The 20,530-nt window shown below is 36.2% G+C and overlaps 1 protein-coding gene across 1 annotated transcript; it reads left to right on the forward strand.

Moving 5' to 3' along the window:
• Positions 1 to 245: 245 nt before the first annotated feature.
• On the forward strand, positions 246 to 19,015 carry LOC311081273 (sodium- and chloride-dependent GABA transporter 2-like). The gene is made up of 16 exons (XM_084111733.1): positions 246 to 312; positions 636 to 857; positions 1,925 to 2,059; positions 3,068 to 3,208; positions 4,433 to 4,541; positions 5,385 to 5,447; positions 6,108 to 6,237; positions 6,937 to 7,071; positions 12,251 to 12,354; positions 12,454 to 12,578; positions 13,849 to 13,961; positions 14,061 to 14,192; positions 14,375 to 14,477; positions 14,796 to 14,896; positions 15,526 to 15,672; positions 17,962 to 19,015. Exons 2-16 carry the CDS (start codon positions 659 to 661, stop codon positions 18,121 to 18,123), a joined length of 1,899 nt encoding a protein of 632 aa, XP_083967859.1. The 5' UTR covers positions 246 to 312; positions 636 to 658; the 3' UTR covers positions 18,124 to 19,015.
• The last annotated feature ends 1,515 nt before the right edge of the window (positions 19,016 to 20,530 follow it).

The raw sequence follows: 20,530 nt of genomic DNA on the forward strand, positions 1-20,530 counted from the left end.
CTATCTATCTATCTATCTATCTATCTATCTATCTATCTATCTATCTATCTATCTGTCTGTCTGTCTGTCTGTCTGTCTGTCTGTCTGTCTGTCTGTCTGTCCGTCCGTCCGTCCGTCCGTCCGTCCGTCCGTTTATTGATATAGACATAGCACAGTATTTTGGCAAGAAGCGTGTTTTCACATGGCTTGTGCACCCCTGACCATTGCGTCCCGCCCTCTCCCACTTCTTTATCGCGTGCATAACTCAAGAATACTGAACTCTCCACTGATGTTCTGTGTGCATGTCTGATAGGGAGCTGTTCACAAACTTTGGTAAGTTCAAGGACTTTTTTTTTCTTGTCCGGATTTCTAATTATTATTAATTTAAAACTGTTTATGTATCATTTCTCTTTGTAGAGTGAGATTTATTTAATAATTCCATGTAAACATTCCTTCACTGTTTGTCCATTTCCTGACAAACGGTTTGTAGGTACAAAATAAAAAAATTTTGTTAAGTTGTAAATGTTTGTTCCATTACTGAATTTAAGCATCTATGATTCATTAGTTCAAAGCAAAAAAAAAAATCCTTTGCAAAAACTCACTTTTCTGCATGCTGATGGACTTTTAATACCTTGTAATAAACTGAATGTTCACAGAGAGATAAATATAGAAAAGATCCATGGAGGAGACTAGAGACGGAGGCATTGCTGATGGGGAAGCTATGGAGCCTGAGGCTCAGAAAGGGGGTGCAGAAAGCAGACCCCAGGCCAGGGAGAAATGGGCCAACAAGACTGAGTTCCTGCTGTCCATGGCTGGAGAGATTATCGGCCTGGGGAACGTGGTGCGCTTCCCTTACCTGTGCTACAAAAATGGAGGTGGTAAGAGAAAGTTTGTGTGAGAGAGAAGGTTGGAAATTAGGGCTGTTGAAGAAGTGCATGATAGAAATAAAGAAATAAAAAAGAGGCATTAAGCCTGCAGCGTTTTGATCCTCTGCACCATGAGATGGATTTGACCTTAAATTCCAACAGAAGCCCATGCTTTATAACGTAATCAATAGAGCTCTGTGTTCTTCAGCAATGCTCAGAACTAATTTTTGTTACACATCATTGACTGTTTCCCCGAGCACATTCTGATACGACCATTTTTTGCTTTTTATTGGGGCTTGCAAACAAAACATCACTATTACCATTGTATTTTCTTCAAATCCCTAACTCAATAAATTAACAAAAATTGTGCTACAAATATTATTATATTTATATTTTCATACTTATATTTTAGCCACCTAGATTGCAGCTCTGCACACTCTGGGCTTCTCTCAACTAATTCATAAAACTAAACAAAATTTAACACACACACATTAATACTATCTTATTAATAAAAATTATTTTGTAAAAAAAAAAGTTATATTTGTTAAAAAACAGAATCCTTTAGATTAAAATTGTATTACCTATTTTTTGTATTATTAAAATAGGGGTTTTATGCTTTAGTTAATTTTGTTTGTGTATTTGTTTTTAGAATTATCATTATAGGATATAGCATGTTTTTTAGTTAATATATTATAGGGTATAGAATGCTTTAGTGAAAGTTTTTGTTTTATTAATGTAGTAAGGTAGATAGATTGATGTTGTCTGTGTGCGAGGATTGAATGTGGTTGCTGCTATTGTAACAAATCTAATCTCCTAAGAAGGATTAATAAAGTATCTATCTATCTATTAAATGGTTTTTAAGATCTTGAGAAACAAATTATTTCAAAGTTTTCTAACATTTACCCTTAAGCTCCTTTTTCACATGTGATCCAGAGAAGCTACAGTATCTCCCAGAGCATGGTTTATTTAATGTTATGTTATTGGTATGTTCTGTTACAACCCTTAAAGATAACGGCAACTGGCAACAAGACTTTTGAGCCTATATAAGGTAAAATCTAACTCATTTTTGGTCTCTCCAGGTGTTTTCTTCATTCCTTATTTCATCTTTCTCTTCTTTTGTGGACTCCCAATATTTTTCCTTGAGACAGCGTTAGGTCAATACACCAGTGAAGGGGGCATCACTGCTTGGAGAAAAATCTGCCCCATGTTTGAAGGTGACTTATGCTTTCATAAATGGATCTACACAATAAAGTCCATGGGCCCTATCATACACCCGGTGCAATGCAGCGCCAGGCGCGACGCAAGTGTGTTTTGCTAGCTTCAGCCCGACGCAGTTATCATTTTCATGTCCTGCGCCATGTTGTTTAAATAGCAAATGCATTTGCGCGCCCATGTAAATAGCAAATCTGCCATGGCGCGAGCACAACTGGCTTTTAAAGGGAATGGGAAATTACACTCTGATTGGTTTATTGCACGCTACGCCCAAAACACACCCATTACTCATTAAGAGAATAGAGACAATCCTTTTAGACCATGCGCCGGAAGCGCCGACCATTTTTCCCGTCGTTAAACTAGCAAAAGTGGATTCGGACACGACCTAAGTGCACTTGCGTCCTGCGCTTTACACCATGCGCTTAGATTGTTAAAATAAGGCCCCATGTCTTTAAAGGTGAACTAAGTAACTTTTTTATCTTAACCGAACAGCTTCGGAGTCATTGGAATGGTTATATGACTGTTTTCGGGTTGAATGGTGGTCTTCTCGCACCCCTCGAGCGCCTGTGAGACGAAAAACCACCCTTGTAACTTTGGGCCGGCGGGCCGCCGGCCGCAGCGTCAGGAAGTATCGCGTGATATCAGGTCTCGCGATGTAACAAACTGCTTTACGGCACTGCACACATATACTATCTAAACATTTATATGCTAGCCTTCTGTGTATTATACATACCTCAGTGGACATGGCTCCGTGCGTTCGCCAGCTTCTTTGAAAACAAATGCACATGACCAGCGGGAGAAGATGGGACGAGCCAACGAGTTTTGACGACAGTGTTGTCAAATATCTATTCCGAAGCTGTAGGGGGAGCTCTATAGAGAAACCCGCGAGCAAAAAGCGAAGAAATCGGCAAAGCTGCATAATGCAGCTTTAATTGCTGTAATTTATGGTGATGACTGATTATTATTTTGCACATGTGGATTTTCTCACACAAACTGTTTTTTGTTCACAGGCGTAGGTGTTGCGTCCCAAGTTATAGTGATTTATCTAAATATATATTACATTGTGATCCTGGCCTGGGCTCTGTTTTATCTATTCAACTGTTTCTGGAGTACTCTACCTTGGACTTCCTGTGACAACTATTGGAACACAGGTGTGTTATGTAATGCATTTCTAAACTGTATTCATATGGGCTTAAGACACTGAATCTTAACGTTGCAGCTCTCAATACAGCAATATCAACAACTGTTTTTTGCTTAGGCAAGCATCACTGCTGTTGATCATGCTGCAAAACTTTTGGTCTGTAGTTCGTTCCGCACTGTTTGTGCTGACATGAATGAGACATTTGTTGAGGAAAATTAGCACTTTTCTAAATAATCAGACTTGTGGTTTTCTATGAAAGAGATGTTTGTGAAATGCATCTGCGTAAAAAATAAAATAGTTAATTGTGAGAACGTTCTAAATTATAAAAAATAAAATCTGATTGCAAGGTAAAAAGTTGTGGTTAATGTATAAAGATGCAATCATGTAAAATAAATGTGCAATTATGAGATAATAAGTCACATTGTAAGATATAAAGTTTCAATTACAAGAAATAAAATCACAATAATGAGAAATAATGTTGCAATTACGAGAAACAAAGTCATAGTTACAATAAATAAAATCACAATCATGAGAAAGTCAATTACTTGAAATAAAGTTGTAATTGTGAGATAAAAAATATTAATTGCAATTACAAAAGACAAGTCTCAATGAGAAATAGTCACATAAGAAATAGCCACAATTTCGAGAAGCAAAGTTGCAAATGTAAGACAATGTCACAATTACAATAAATAAAATCGCAATGAGTAATAAAGTTGCTATTATGAGAAATACATTTGCCTTTGAGATATAAAGTCACAGTTACAATAAATAAAGTTACAATTACAAGAACTAAGGTTGCAATTATGAGAAGAAAAAAAAGAAAAAAAAATGTGAAATATGAAGTCACATTGTTATAGAATTGCAGTTGTGATATGACGTCACATTACAAAAAATAAGTCACAATTATGACAATTAATGTTGTAATTACAGTGAAGTCACAATTGAGAGAAAATATAAAAGACATAAAACAAAGTTGTAATTGTGAGATAAAAAGTTGTAAGTTGTAATTTGTAAGTAAAGTTGAAATATAAGACATATACTTACAATTACAAGAAATAGTCACAATTGCAAGTAAAGCCACAGTCACAAGAAATAAAGTTACAATTCTGAGACAAAGTCGCAATTACAAGAACCAAAGATGAAATTTTCATGAAATAAATTCACAATTACGTAATACAGATTTTCATCCCCATATCAATTTTGAATTCACTTTGATCTCCCATTTTATCAACAGTGTCCTGCCAGAATATAAGTGGTACATACACAGGTGTGCACAGACCTGATGCTGACTGGTCTTTCCTGTACAATGAGACGTATATATATGGTGACAACTACAACATGAGGTAACCTCACTTAACAACAGAGTACAAAATAAAAACCAACGCTATCTCACAACCAATTCGTACGAATTTGTACGATTTGTCTAAACCGCAGTGATGGGTAGGTTTGGGGGCGGGGTCAGGGGTAGATCATTGGTACGAATTCATACGAATTGGGCAACTCGTAAAATATTTACGATTTAGCAAAAATCGTACAAATGCGTATGAGTGAGGTCGTATGAATTCGTACGAATTAGCCACCTCGTAAAATTCGTACGAATTAGCCACCTCGTAAAATTCGTACAAATTGCTGTGAGATCGGGTTGATAAAAACACGTGCACTGTCTGTGGTTCTCCCAGATGTTTAAATGGTCATGGAAGATGTTCTTTGAGTTCAAGCTTTAGATGATTACAAACACACTTGTAGGAAAAGTTCCCTAAACAAAGTCCCTTTTGTAATGCATTTAGAAAGAATTATTTATTTTTTGTTTGGACTTACATAACAGGAAAATTAAAAGAACCCACATATAAATGCAGGTGTATTTGAATATGGCCTAGAGAGTTAACATTTCACTGAAATCCAATATTGTATGTTTTATACATTATAATATATAGCTCTTTGTGTTTTTCTGTTAATGTGCTGATTAAAGAAAGTAGCTTTAAACATTATTTGGAGACCAACTAGACCATCTTATACCAGCTAAGAACAGAACACCAATTTTTTTTTTTTTTTTTTTTAATAGAAAGAGATTTTAGTGTAGATAACTTATCATAATTCAGAAACAGATACAATGTTGCTTTTGTTTGAAAAAAATGCCATTGAAAGGCTTTGGTGAACTCACTCTCTTTTTGTCTTTCTTTCATCAGTTTCCAAAATGAATCAGAATGGCCAACTTTTACAGTGACCTCCTCCGAACAAGAGTATTGGTTGTAAGATACATAATTTCCTAAACATATCAAATACTGTACACACATTTCTTTGGTTCTCAGCAACCTAAATCTACCTTCTGGATTTATGCATGTAAACATTTATTAATTAAATTAAAATCCTACATTTATAGTGCATAATAATATACTACATATTTATTGTAATGATATAGTATCTATATAAGGAGGAAACTGCAAATTTTCCATTTTAACTATGTTGAACTTGCTTTAGTCAGCTACTTTAGAAACTTTTTTGGTAATGTCAGAAAATTCACATAATTTAGTGTTAGTTCTCTCCCAAGTCCTGGACTATGAGTGAGATAACCCCTACCCTTTTAAAGGGTGGGACAAAGTGAAAAACATCCAACATCTGTGAGACAAAGACCTTTAAAGTTTCACCACGCAGGGGTATTGAGAAATCTGGGCTGAAGAACTGAGCCAGAGAACATGATGAAAACAATGTGTTTATAGTTTGTGCAGTTTCCTTAACTAACCCCCACAAAACTAAATCACAGAAAAAATAAATCTGTTCTGACATGCATGGAAGTAAAATGAAAATTGTTCATAATATGTGTGTGTGTGTGTGTGTGTGTGTGTGTGTGTGTGTCTCTGTGTGTGTGTGTGTGTGTGTGTGTCTGTGTCTGTGTGTCTGTGTACCCTCAGCCATCGTATGTTGCGGGGGACAAACAGCAGTGGTCTGGGGAGCGTAAATGCTGATCTTTCCATGTGTCTTCTGTTGGCTTGGGTCATCTCTTATTTCTGCATCTTTAAAGGAGTGAAGACCATAGGCAAGGTCAGCTGATGCTCATGCTTGTACAACCGTTTGCTCATGAAATAATCAAGAGAAAACAATGTCATATTTTGTACTCATCATAAACAAAAACTAGCAATGAAAACCCATAGACTTACATTGAAGGAGCTGAGACCGAATAGTACTGTAGCATGCTAACAGTCATTTTAGCAACAGCATAGTAACCACTCAAACCACCCAACAATGTACTATCAAACTAAAAACAGCCCAGAACACCTCAAAAACCACATAGACATACCATAGAAACCTCTCAGAACAACCTGCAGTATAGCAGCATGCTAAAACAAAACACCTTAGCAAACAACTAGCAACCACCAAATATCTTAGCGAGCACATACTATAGCAATATTCTAGATAGCACATGTACTGTATGTGACATTCCAAGATGTCTGTTAAAGAGTGCACTTCATTTGGAAAGCCTCTGTTGTGGACAAACAGCTGATAAAAAATTAAAAAATAATCACAAGTAGGCTGCTTTATATACATTTTAAAATCTGTAATGACAACCACCCACAAATGCAGCCTCAATCTGTTGCTGTGCGACATAACACAACAACGGTCGCGCCAAGTCTTTTTATGTATGTAACACTGCAGAAAGATCACTAGAAGATCATAAAATGGGACTTGAGTATTATATTAAAGTCTCTTAATTATTGTTATACGTGTGTCAATGTTTCACAGGTTGTGTACTTCACTGCTACGTTCCCCTACTTAATGCTGTTCATCCTTTGCATCAGAGGAGTGACTCTGCCAGGGGCTGCAACTGGGATTTCTTATTACCTGTATCCTGACATCAGTAAACTCTCCAGTCCTGATGTAAGTGGAACACAATTCCTGCATCCCAATCCGCATGCTATCCACCCTAAATAGTGTCCGAGATTAGAATTAGTAAATCACAAATTATGGTATGTTGAAATGAGTATCCCAAAGATACCCAGATGGTTTTCGAAGTGCAGATCCATGCACACTCTAATGCAGGACTGGGCAACTCTGGCCCTCAAAATCAATGTTCCTGCAGGGTTTGCCTAATCAAACTCAACTGTCTGTAGCTTTCTAGGAATCCTGAACAACTTGATTAGCTTGTTCAGGCGTGTTTGATTAGGGTTGGAGCTAAGTTGATTTGAGGGCCAGAGTTACTGTCTCAAATCCAAGACCATATTTTCACGGTCTTGGTCTTGTCATGGACTCGGAAGCAACACTGTGGATACATTTTGTAGTTTATGCAGACTTGCGTATATAATCTGCTCTGTGCTATTGTGTCTCTGGATGGGACCACACTGGTTGTGTACTGCAGAGGTTCCTGTAACATCAGCGTGAAATCAGGTCTCATTCCCTACCACATGAAAGCATATTTACACTCTCTGAATTATTCAGACCCTCTTCTGGTCTCGGTCTTGAGCGAGCTGGTCTCAACTTCAGCACTGAGAGAAACATTTGGCCATTAACTGTTAAATGCATCATTATGCAAAATAAACAGGAACAATTATCTGGATGAAAGACCCACATTTTAATATTTGGTTGGAAGAAATTAAGTAGTGTAAATGAAATGAGGAGTCTGTATGAGGATTTTAACTGTGACAAGTTGACTGACAGCCTGGATGGACGCTATGCGACAAAGTAGTTCCAATTTTATGACGTTTAGTATGTCCCAAAATTTGCCTACTCTTGCCTTCTCTTCTGCTACACACAATTACAATTCTCATTGGAAAAGTTTGGCATGATTGAAGGTATAGAGTAAGTAGGGAAAATTGGAAATAGCAAATGTGTGGTTCTGGGTAGAATATGTCATGGGTACTCATGGGTACTGTTCCTGGAGATCTCCCTTTGGTTCATTTTTTTTTTTCGATGGTCCACTTTAGACATTCCATTTACTAATTAACTTTGCATCTACATGTCATCTAACTTGCACTAGAGTATTAGTAGACTGTTAGTAGACTGTTAAGTTAGGTTATGTGTTATGGATCAGGTTGACATTGTTGTGAATGTTGGGGGAGTATCAAAATAAAGTCTTAGCAAATATTAAGTAGACAGTCTACTACTCTAATGACAATTAGGGGCTGTTTACACGACACCGCTTTCAACTAAAAACGGAAAACTTTTTATGTGTTTTGGCCATTCGTTTTGCATGACAACAGCATTTTGGGTGCCTGAAAACTCATTTTGAAAGTTCTGAAAATGGGTTTCAAAGTGCAAGTTTTTGAAAATGGTCTCTGTGTAAACAACAAAAACGTGAATCTCTGAAGATGATGACGTCATGCACGTGTATTACGTGTTAAGTCTGTAGTGTTTCATCGCCATCTAATGGCCTGGCAGCAGAATACAGCGTTTCTAGTCTTTTTCGCGGATCCGTGTGAATGGGGATCGTTTTGATAATGGTTTCATCTGTAAGCGGAAAACTCAAAGCAAATACTTCTCCGTTTTAAATCGAAATAAAGTGTTACCCTGGGTGTGTCTCAATCAGCTCCCCAGTTCAGTAGTCAGGGTACTGATCAGGGAGCCTGCCATTTTATGGGCTGTCTCAATCTTAAAATCCTAACAGTGCACTGAAACGTTTGCTCCCTAAAAAGTCCCACAGTGCACCTTGAAAACCAGGGAGCATCAATGCTCATTATGTTTCCTTAATAGAAGTTCTGAAACGCGAAACAAATCACGTGAAAAGTGTTTTTATGAACTATATTCTGATGTCAGGAAGTTTCTTGGATGAGTTTGTATAAGTACACTGAACAAAATTATAAACGTAACACTTTTGCTGAACTGATCTAAGACTTTTTCTATGTACACAAAAGGTCTATTTCTCTCAAATATTGTTCACAAATCTGTCTTAATCTGTGTTAGTGAGCACTTCTCCTTTGCCGAGATAATTCATTTACCTCACAGGTGTGGCATATCAAGATGCTGATTAGACAGCATGATTATTGCACAGGTGTGCCTTAGGCTGGCCACAATAAAAGGCCAATGATCTCTCGACTACTTGACTAGTCTATGCAAGCCCTACTTACAACCCATATTTACTTCTGCAATGTGCTGATTTAAGAATGAAACTGTATATATAAGAAGAACAACTTTTTTTGCTGAGTTTTTTTTTTTTTTTTAGTAAATTTACCAGCTGTGAAACTATGGATGGAAATAGGGGTTGAAAAATGTAATTGACAAAAGGGAAAGTTCACATCACTTTCAAATCAAAGATCATAATGGGCTTACCCTAACTACCCTAACCTTATCCTGACCCTAGCCCAAGGCTGGACTGTGCAAGGCAAACAGGATCAGGCAGTGCTAGACAGGACTTGAGTGGTACATTCAAAGATGAACTGGCACACAATGAGACCAGAGCACATGGAGAATAAGCGAATGCTCACAGAACCAAAACCAAATTAGACTGAAGTGCAGGAATCCGAACCCCATGCACGGCCTGAGTGAACTCAGAACCGCAGGCTCACCATGACAAGACAATAGGAGTGTCAGTGTCACCAAACCAAGAATAAACAGACAGAAGTGACAGAACCCTGCATCAAATACCAACAAAAAAAAGCACAAGTACACTTTCAGTACACATGGAACAGTACACTGTTATGTTGACTTGTAAGTATATATTCTGTTTCTTTGATGTAGCATGTGTAGAAAGGTCCAAATGTGTAAATCTGGCTCATGAGGGTGGTTTGGTTGGATCCAAATCCATGTAATTGATTCCATGAAAATGGCCTATTAATGGTCTTAAGAAGTTGTTGACTGTGATGATTTTGTAATGGTTTCAGACTGGGAGGTTTGTTTCTGTGATCCTCAGGCATAGCTGCTATCACTGGGTCTCTAGAACTAGAAGGGAAAACAGATGCGCATGGAGACCAAAATATGCATATCTCTTATAAAGATATAAAATATCTTTTGTTTTTGGAAATTATCTACAGTAGGAATTCTTTTCACAATGCAAGTGACAACATTCTCATTATAAATAGTTATTATCTTAGAGAGGGATTTTCTTCGCTTTTACCGCAAACAAAATAAAGTTTGATGAGAAAATGAAGCACAAAGGCGATGGAATGCATGGGAGGTGTGCTTTTGGTTTTGGAGGGGAGCCATGGTTGTCCCGTGGGTTTTGTTCTGGATATGCATTACATTAGGGAAGTTTGTTGTATTCAACAAGGCATCTGAACAAGTAGGGTTGGGAAGAAGCAGATAACTAATCTTCGATTCTGGGTTATGTAACAGTCAAATTGTTGTTTTAGGGTGTCCTCCGTTCATTATTCATCGGAATTGAAGAAGCAGAGTTCACACTCGTTTTTGAGTCTAATATGAATATATGTTTATGCTATTTGATGTTTTAGCAGATGGGCATAAAAGATTATTTTTGGAATAGGAATAGAATTAGAACACACACACACGTTGCGTTTTCATGTTTTATGGGGACTTTCCATAGACAAACACACGATAAAATATACTTTAATAAAACACAAAGGGTAACAACACTGCGCATAAACCATAAATGTTAGAGCAGAATAATAAAACTGAGGCAGACTAAGGGCTTAAATACACGAAGGAAGATCATTAACAGAACAGGGAACAGGTGTGACAGTAAACAGAAACCATGACAACTAATAATTAACTAGAACAGAGACAAAGAAAACCATGACTAGAAATTAAACAGAATAGCACAATGAATGAATGACTGTGACAATGGTAAGAATAAGAACACTTTATTTTACAGTGTCTTTGTTACAGGTTACATGCTAACCAAATTATGCATAATTGCATGCAACTAACCATAATCCTAACCCTACAGTAAGTACATGTTATGAATTTATATTACTAAGCACTTAAATGTATAATTACACAGTAACAAGGACACCTTAAAATATAGTTTAACCAAGAATATTTTGTAGAAGGTCTTTTTTTTTTCACAAATCATTATAATTAACAACAGCACCTTTGACCCAGTACACACATTTAGCAATTGTACTCACTGAAAAAGTTCAACGGTTTTTAGAACGGAGTGCCACTTCAAAGCTTTGTTTTGGAAGAAGATCGGGATACACCAGAATCACAGCCAGATTTCAGAGTTTACCTTCGAAATCACAATCTCCCCCCTGTTTGGGACCTCAATGAGAACACAATAAGCTTAAAGGAGGCAATAAAATAGATGTCTTCCTATGAAACTTTATCGACTGGTGTGTGTAAGTGTGTATAAATATATAGGCAGATAGGGTATCATGTATATACAATCTTGGAAAAGTTAATAAACACGTGCATTACGAAACCGAATTGAAGGATGTCAACCCTGTAACCCTGCTTATAGTAACCAGATGTGCAGCAGATTAGAGGCCCAATATAGGAGGGCCTTGCTCAAACTGGTGCAAACAAAACAGTCTACAGTAAATATCTGATGTGAATCTTAGAAAGAAATGCCTGGGGCAAATTTCACTCCAAAATCTAAATTAAAAACAATAAATTATATTTTGCATACATCAAGTTAAGCCTATTTATCAAGTACACCCCCCGCCCTCCACATTCTAATTCTTATAACGCAAAAAAGGAACAAAAAATATAATTCCAATTATCAAAAATGAATGAATGGGAAAAAATGTATCAGGAAAAATGAATATCCTGATCCAAACATACCCTAACAATACTACCGCAATGGTATATTTTTTCTTTGTATTATAATGTGTGTGTGTGTGTGTGTGTGTGTGTGTGTGTGTGTGTGTGTGTGTGTGTGTGTGTGTGTGTGTGTGTGTGTGTGTGTGTGTGCGTGTGTGTGTGTGTGTGTGTGTGTGTGATTATTAGCATGCTAACATGTACTGCTAGCTACTTATAAGTTATAAGTAATAAGTGTAATAAGTACTCGTTTAAAGTATTCTAAAGTGTATTACTTTTTCAAGGGAAACTTAACTGGGAGAAAAAAAATGTTGATGTGTGCATAAATCATGTACATATAAAGCAATTTTTTCAGTGTTAAAACTGCAAGATTTGCTCTTACATACATTCTTCATCTCTTTTTCTGCAGGTATGGTGTGATGCAGGCACTCAGGTGTTTTTCTCATATGCCATGTGTCAAGGAGTCCTTACAGCACTGGGCAGTTATAACAAATACAACAATGACTGCTACAAGTCAGTAACCTCCTGCATTAATGTTCAGCACCCCACCCATTTCACTCCCTGATTCATATAACAGTCATCATTTATCAGTGTATATTCTATGTTCCACAGGGACTGTGTAGCACTCTGTTTTCTGAATAGCGGCACTAGCATCTTTGCTGGGTTTGTGGTCTTTTCTATTCTGGGGTTCATGGCCCATCAGCTAGGTCTACCCATGGAAGACGTAGTATCATCAGGTATACACTGCATTACCCTAGTAAAAAAAAAAAAAAAAACTACACCGAAATCTACTTAAAATACATTTACATTACAGTATACTTCAAATCCATTAACATATTTATTGACATATCACTTAAAGGATAATTCCGGTATTTAGCACTTTGAGTCTCTTTTCTGGTTTGTTTTGGATGAACTAGAGTGGTGGACACAGAAATTTTGACGATGGGTGCTGTCTCGACTTTTTGACTCGTTTAGAATCACCTTTGACCGCTTCAGAGTGGCTGGCTACGGGCATGCACGAACATGTCCTTAAAACAACCCTTAACGTTTGTTTTCAAAACTGTGCAACTCACCGAGTGGTTAGTGGTGTTCGTTGATGTTCCAAAACAAGTAGAGTAGCGAAATACAGTTTCTGTCGTGTTTTATTTGGCATTTTGTAAAATCCCATTGATTTCTGTTGTAGGACTCATTGCTCGTTGATATTACTGCGCTTCAGACTCAAATATCGAGCGGAAGTTTATATTTTTTATAGTAAAAAATATATAGCAATATAGCAAATAACACGGATTGAAATCATACATTGCGCCGACACATTTGTTTTTAATCATCAACGAACATCACTAACCACTCGGTGAGTTGCACAGTTTTGAAAACGAACGTTAAGGGTTGTTTTAAGGACATGTTCGTGCATGCCCGTAGCCGGCCACTCTGAAGCGGTCAAAGGCGATTCTAAACGAGTCAAAAAGTCGAGACAGGACCCATCGTCAAAATGTATGTGTCCACCACTCTAGTTCATCCAAAACAAACCAGAAAAGAGACTCAAAGTGCTAAATACCGGAATGATATATATATATATATATATATATATATATATATAATGTGTGTGTGTGTGTGTGTAAATGGAAATAATGAATCTAATAAATAAATAAAAAAAGACCTGCACAAATCCCAGATCAGAACCTCACTGAACACTTTTGGGATGAATTGGAAATCCAATTGTGAGCCAGACCCTGTAGTGTATTATGGTCGCTTGCTATGTTGGTGATAACCACAAGAGTGCATCTCAGACCAACACTTGTAGCTTGCATAGTCTGAATGTTATTTGGACACAAAATATTTATGTAATTCATAAATAAAATTAGATTTAAAAAAAATACATAAACGTGAAATATAATACAAAAATAATAATAATAATAATTAGATTTTTAAAATTAAAACATGCATTAATAGTCAAAGTTATGAAACATTAATTAAAAAAGAATATGTATTATGATTATTTTCTTGCAGGTGCTGAATTAACTTTCATAGCATATCCTCGAGCCCTCTCTCTGTTACCCGGACATCAGTTCTGGTCTGTTCTTTTCTTTCTTATGGTCCTCCTGCTGGGCCTTGACAGCCAGGTACAGTTATGCAACATCTCTTATGCACATATAGTATATCATTTTTTAGACTTTAGGGTTGACCACAAGTGTAAAGTGTTATATTTATGTCTTTTAAAGTTTGTGTGTGTGGAGAGTTTAGCCACAGCTCTCATAGACCTGTTTCCTGGAGTTCTAAGGAAGCGGCGAAAGCTTTTGGTGTTGGGAATCGCCGTCATCTGCTTCTTACTAGGACTGCCATTCATCACAAAGGTATAAAGAAGAAGACGATAGATAGATAGATAGATAGATAGATAGATAGATAGATAGATAGATAGATAGATAGATAGATAGATAGATAGATAGATAGATAGATAGATAGATAGATAGATAGATAGATAGATAGATAGATAGATAGATAGATAGATCTAACTTTTATTTGTGCCATATTGTAGGGAGGAATCCATTTGTTCACTGTGATGAACACCTATGGCCTGAGTGGAATTAACTTGCTCTTTATCGCCTGCTTTGAAACGATTGTTGTCGCATGGGTCTATGGTAGGAGACATTAACACTTTCCTGTGAAATACCTATTTGACATAGGGTACAATACTCTGTAAAGTAAGAAAATCTTTTTTAATTATAATTCTTATTGAACATTCTTTTTGAACTACATCCTTTACAGTATATATCAAATACATAAAATTATAATGTACTATATATATTATATATAGACATTTTGTCCCCTTAACATGGGTTTAAAAGGACAACACACACAAAACTAAAACTGTGTAATAACTGCAATAAGAAATACATTTTCGAAATGGGTGTAAAATAAACAAGAAAAAATATGTCACAAGAATGACTGGTTTGCAGGTGCAAACCGTTTCTACGACAACATTGAAGATATGATAGGATACGCACCATTCCCTGTGCTGAAGTACTGCTGGCTCTTCATTACCCCTCTCATCTGTGCCGTGAGTTCACATTTTGTCTCTAGCACTGTCTCACTCTTTGGTAACGTTTTTGGTTTATTGTCCCAAAATTGCATAGTTTTCTCATTATTTTACCATTGATTATTTCACGTTTCATTGACTATTTCACGTTTCACGTTTTTTATTTACTCTTTTATTTTTATTGATCTTTTTTAACACACTTTTAAATCAACTAGTGGAAATCTATAACTACATACATTTAGATTTACTCATTTAGCTGACACTTTTATCCAAAGCTATTTTCAAATGAAAAAAAAAAAAAATAATTCAGTGGTCTTTTTGAGGCTGGTTTTGCAGAGCTCATGCAGGCTTTTTGAGGTACATTAACTATATAGTATGTTCAGGAAATTACATGTATTCAGTTTAATATGCACATTCATATACAACCAGGGGCGTAATTTGTGGGGGGGTTGGGGGGGAGATAATATTTATACCATGATCACATGAAAAGGAGGCATCAGGAGGCATACCCAAACTTCAACCCCTCCAATGTTCAAACCAAATCTACGCCCTTGTATACAACATAGTTGATTAACCATTGTGAATTAAGTTCTTTATCGAATCCAGTATACATTTTGAAATACAGGAATGTGTTTCTTTTTTGCCCTCAGTCTACCCTGCTGTATAGCCTGCTGGGTAGTAAATCTGTGTCTTCAGTTGATCAATTTGTGCCACACTGGAGTTACAAGTTTGCACCTCTACTCACAGTCATTCCTATGGTCTGCATCCCAATCTTCCTGTTCATCTCTTTAAGAAGGGTAAGAGAAAGCCATCAATCAGTCCAACCCATCCGTTCATAATCCAGTCATGCATTCATTCATTCATTCATTCCTCCTTTTTCATGTATCTCATTTGATTCCATCTGTCGCAGCAACTGTTCTCTATTCTTAAGTACTGATATTGATTCATTCTCACTCCCAGCTCGTCACATATGGATGCTAGGTTAAGACATCTTGATGTCACTTTTTAACGCATAGGGTACCCCTTTAGCGTCAATTTTTGCTAAAATAGTCCAGCTTAAGTAAGCTGATGGTTCATTTCTGTTGTAAAATGTTTTTCATTTAGTTAATTTATCTATACAGCCGCTCTAGAGAAAACAGTTATGTCATAGTCCAGCTCAGTTCAGTTCTCATACAATTCACATTTCAATTTACACTTATTTGTATAGCGCTTTTCACAATACATATCGTTTCAAAGCAGCATTACAGAAAATGCATGTGTCTACATTACAATTTAGAGTGATCTGTTATCAAAGGGTGGCTATGTCCAAGTTATGCGTTTTAGAAATGTGCATATACAAATCACACAGTTTGCAATAATGTATTAATTTAAACAATGTACCTGTATTAATTTAAGGCTGAAACAATGAGCTCATTGAAGTGATGAATACATGTTTGTTAAAAAAAATTTAGCATTGGTGCATGTTGATTCATAGCTTGCTTCATCTAAAGTCTTCGCTGGAGTTGGCGCAGTCTCTTCACGGGTGTTGAGATCCAAACTGGAGCTGACATACTCTCTAGTTACCTCAGAATGGGCATCCCGAGATAAAACAGAAAAGCAAATGGAATATAATTAGCGTAGCTGCTGTTCATAACATTAAGCAAAGATAATCATGTGCATTTGATCTGCGATATATGGAATATAAGGTTATGAGATGCATCTTTAATCTAGATTTAAACTGGAGAGTAAGTCTAAGCCCCGAACATTATCAGTAAGGCTATTCCAGAGTTTAGGAGCCAAATGTGAGATCGCTCTTGGATATCCTATGTACAACCAAAAGATCAGAGTTTTGTGACCTTAAAGAGTGTAATGGATTGTAGGGCAATAGAAGATGCCCAGAAGATAGAAGAAGCTAAACCATTTAGGGCCTTATAGGTCAGTAGCAATACTTTGTAATTGATACGGAACTTAATAGGTAACCAGTGTAGAGATGATAAAATTGGTGTTATATGATCATATTTTCTTGACCTAGTAAGAACTCTATCAACTTCATTTTGGACTAATTGTAGCTTGTTTATTTAGGATGCAGGACAACCAGCTAGTAATGCATTACAGTAATCTAGTCTAGAGGTCATGAATGCATGAACTTAACTTTTCTGCATCAGAAACAGATGTTCCAGAGCTTAGCGATGTTTCTGAGGTGGAAGAAGACTGTTTTTGTAATATATGAAATATGATTTTCAAAAAACAAGTTGCTGTCTAATATAACACCCAGGTCTTTAACTGTAGAGGATGAAGTTACAGGACACCCTTCTAAATGCAAATTGTATTCTAAGAGATTCTGTGTACAGGTTTTTGATCCAATAAGTAATACCTCAGTCTTATCTGAATAGAAGAACATGACAGGTCATTCAATATTTTATATCTTTTACACACTCTGTCAACTTGAATAATTTAGAGATTTCATCTGGTTGTGATGAGATAAGATGAGATGTATTATCGGCATATGAGTGTTATCGGCATAACAGTGGAAACTAATTCCATGTTTTCTTATAATATTAACAAGTGGCAGCATATTGAAAATAGCAGAGGGCCTAACACAGATCCTTGCGGCACTCCATAATTTACTGACGTTATCTTAGGTTTTTCCCTTTTAAAAAGGCAAAATAGTAACAGTCTGATAGGTACAATCTAAATGCCTGTCCCTGAATACCAGTGTAATTTTGTAGTCGATCTAAGAGTATTTTATGATCTATAGAGATCAAGTAAAAGTAGTATTGAGATACAGCCTTGGTCAGAAGCTAAAAGTAAGTCATTTGTAATTTTAACGAGCACAGTTATCATACTGCGTATCATACTGCGAGTACTTCTTAAAGCCCGGAAAAAACGCGTTGTAATCCAAACGAGCCGTTCATTGTAGTTCTTGGAAAGTGGATTCTGTTAAATAAAATATCTATCTTTGGAGTGGACTATGAGCTTTAAAGACTTTGCAGATCTTTTTATGCTCAAACAGCAACATTACACACTAGCTAAAGTTGAAAAAATGAAAAAGCATAATAGTGCCCTTTTAAGGAAATTAATGTTCAATCTCCTTTCCATCTCCTCAGGGTCGTGACATCATCACCCCCTCTGGTGACCTGAAGCAGCTCCGACCAAACAGTCCACGCCTCACACTGTTTAATCGTGTAATCATTAAAGCACAGATATCTCGACACATCCAGGAAGATGGAGCAGAGAAAGCAAACACAGAACACACCAGTGGAGTTTGAGAAGGCTGATTATTGATTTTATTATTATTCAATGTGATTTTTTTAGGAGAACTAGAACTGTTTCCATGAGTTCAAATTGAGGGTTACTGCAGCCAAGGCAATTTAAAACAATTAAATATATGTTTTGAGAAAGAAAACACTTATTCTGAAAAATAATGTTCAGCCTCAGTATTCAAGATTGGAGTGGAGATATTACCATAGTTTGGTAAATAAAGTGCTAAAAAATACTGTGCCAAAAATAAATATTTCCATAGTATTCTAAGTTTGGGGTTATATATTTATTGATATATTTCAAGTTTTAAAATTACCATTTTATGCAGTACAAATTTTTTTAGTTATTGGCAACTTTATATATGAAATTTTAAGTGACATAATTGCATGTTCATAGATTCTAGATATGTTAATTTATCTTGTTCTAATTTATCTGTTTACATTGTTATCTTGCTATATTTGTATATGCATTTTCTCATTTGTCTCTGTCATTATATTGGTGACTGAAGCACTATAACATTTCATATACCATTTCTATAAGTAATATAATATCTGACATATTTGAAATGTTTCCTTTAATTCAAATGTATTTCATCCATATATATGTCACAGTTCTGTTCTGTCTGAGAATTGTTTTCACTGATCACATGTCTTCCTTTGTTCTGTTTTCCCGCCACTCCTTGGTTTCCACGGTAACTGTCATTTAGTTCATCTGTCACACCTGGTTCCTCGTTAGTCTTGTCAGCTGTGTCTTGTTTCCCTGATCAGTTCTCCCATGTATTTAAGCCCTGAGTGTTGCCTTGTTCTGTGTCGGTTCTACTTTGTCAGTACGGTGTTTAGTGTGCGTGTTCCTGCCGGTCTGTATCTGTGAGTAAGTTTGAAGTAAATCGTTTGTATTGAAGCCTTTGGACTTTGAGTCTCCTTCTACCTGCACCACACCCGTAACAATATATATACTTTTTTTTTTTACTTCAACTGGACAAATAATTTGTTTGATTTAGGACTTTTTCCCATCTATTCTTTGTTGCGACTATATTATTACACTATATAAGTGGACACCCCCTCCAAAACTCCAACTAACTAACTGATTAGAACAGTTTTTAATACAGGTGCACAATCAAGATATTGCTTGAATATTTGTTAATCATATTTCCTGTACTGGGAGTTCAATCTCTCTTTTTCTTCCAGTTAGTCATTAGCTTTCCTCATTTGAGTCTCTCATCCATGTAATCTGAAGGGACATTCAATTAACAGATAATGTCATGTGATGGCTTAGGGGTGTTTCACTGCCTGTCATAGCACAAGGGAGGGGCTTAATGGAGGAATTTACTCTGGGGGACCAATAGGAGGCGGCTCTCGAAGGGTGGAGCGTCTAGGATGGTTTCTGGACATTGCAAGTTAACCAAGTTCTCATGGTTAATTATTAGCTCTATATTTTGACACTATTTGTTAAATGTGTATGTTCTTTATTCTTTTAGAATAAATCACTTAAAAAGTGTGCTTGTGCTATCTTTCTTTAAAATAAATGATGGATTATTTTACAGTATCTGTGCTTAGGCTTTAACTTCATTGTACTTACGTAAGATAGTATAACTAGTTGATGTAACTTTATAAAACAATGTAGTTGATATTACTTGGACTTAATATGGTTTCAGATTTAGGGGTATGATCAGGTTTAGTACATAGTTATTGAATACATAGTACACACATGTAGAACAGGACTGTAAAAAAGGGTTACTTTTTATTTTAAGGTGAAACATGAACATGAAACAAAAACAACCGTGACACTGTGATCATACATTTAAGTGCTGAGTAATATTAATAAACTACATGTACTTGCTATAGGGTTAGGATTAGGGTTTGGTTTGGTTTAGGTTTGTTGCATGTAATTATGCATAATTTATTAGTATACATGTAACATGTAACAATGACTCTGTAAAATATCATTTTTTATCATAGCATTATAGTGTAACACATGTGGAAATAGTTTTTGAGGCAATTATTTTAGTATACTATAATGCCATAGTGCTTGCAATGTTATTACTGTTACACAAATACGTGACTATACATTTAACATTATTTTACTGTCCCATTATGAAATGTCCCATTAGATCTATTACAATTTTTCACCATATAACGTTTGGAAACTATAAGAGAATTGTAAAGTGTTTTACTGATAGCGTTTTTACAGTCTTTTACCATTTTACAGTGTGCACAATAGTTAAAGACATTTAACACTTCGCTTCGCGTCGTGACCCCATTACCACCTCGGATGTGCATTATTTTTCTAATAATTCAATGGCCTGTCGTCAATTATTCCTTACGTAATATGGAACGATAAGACTATAAAGTGCACTGACCGTTCTGGATCTTTGTCCGAATCCTCTGTAATCTCTGTGTATTGTATGCCTAATGC

Source organism: Abramis brama, assembly GCF_963993115.1.
Source record: "Abramis brama genome assembly, chromosome: 4".
NCBI lineage: Eukaryota > Metazoa > Chordata > Actinopteri > Cypriniformes > Leuciscidae > Abramis > Abramis brama.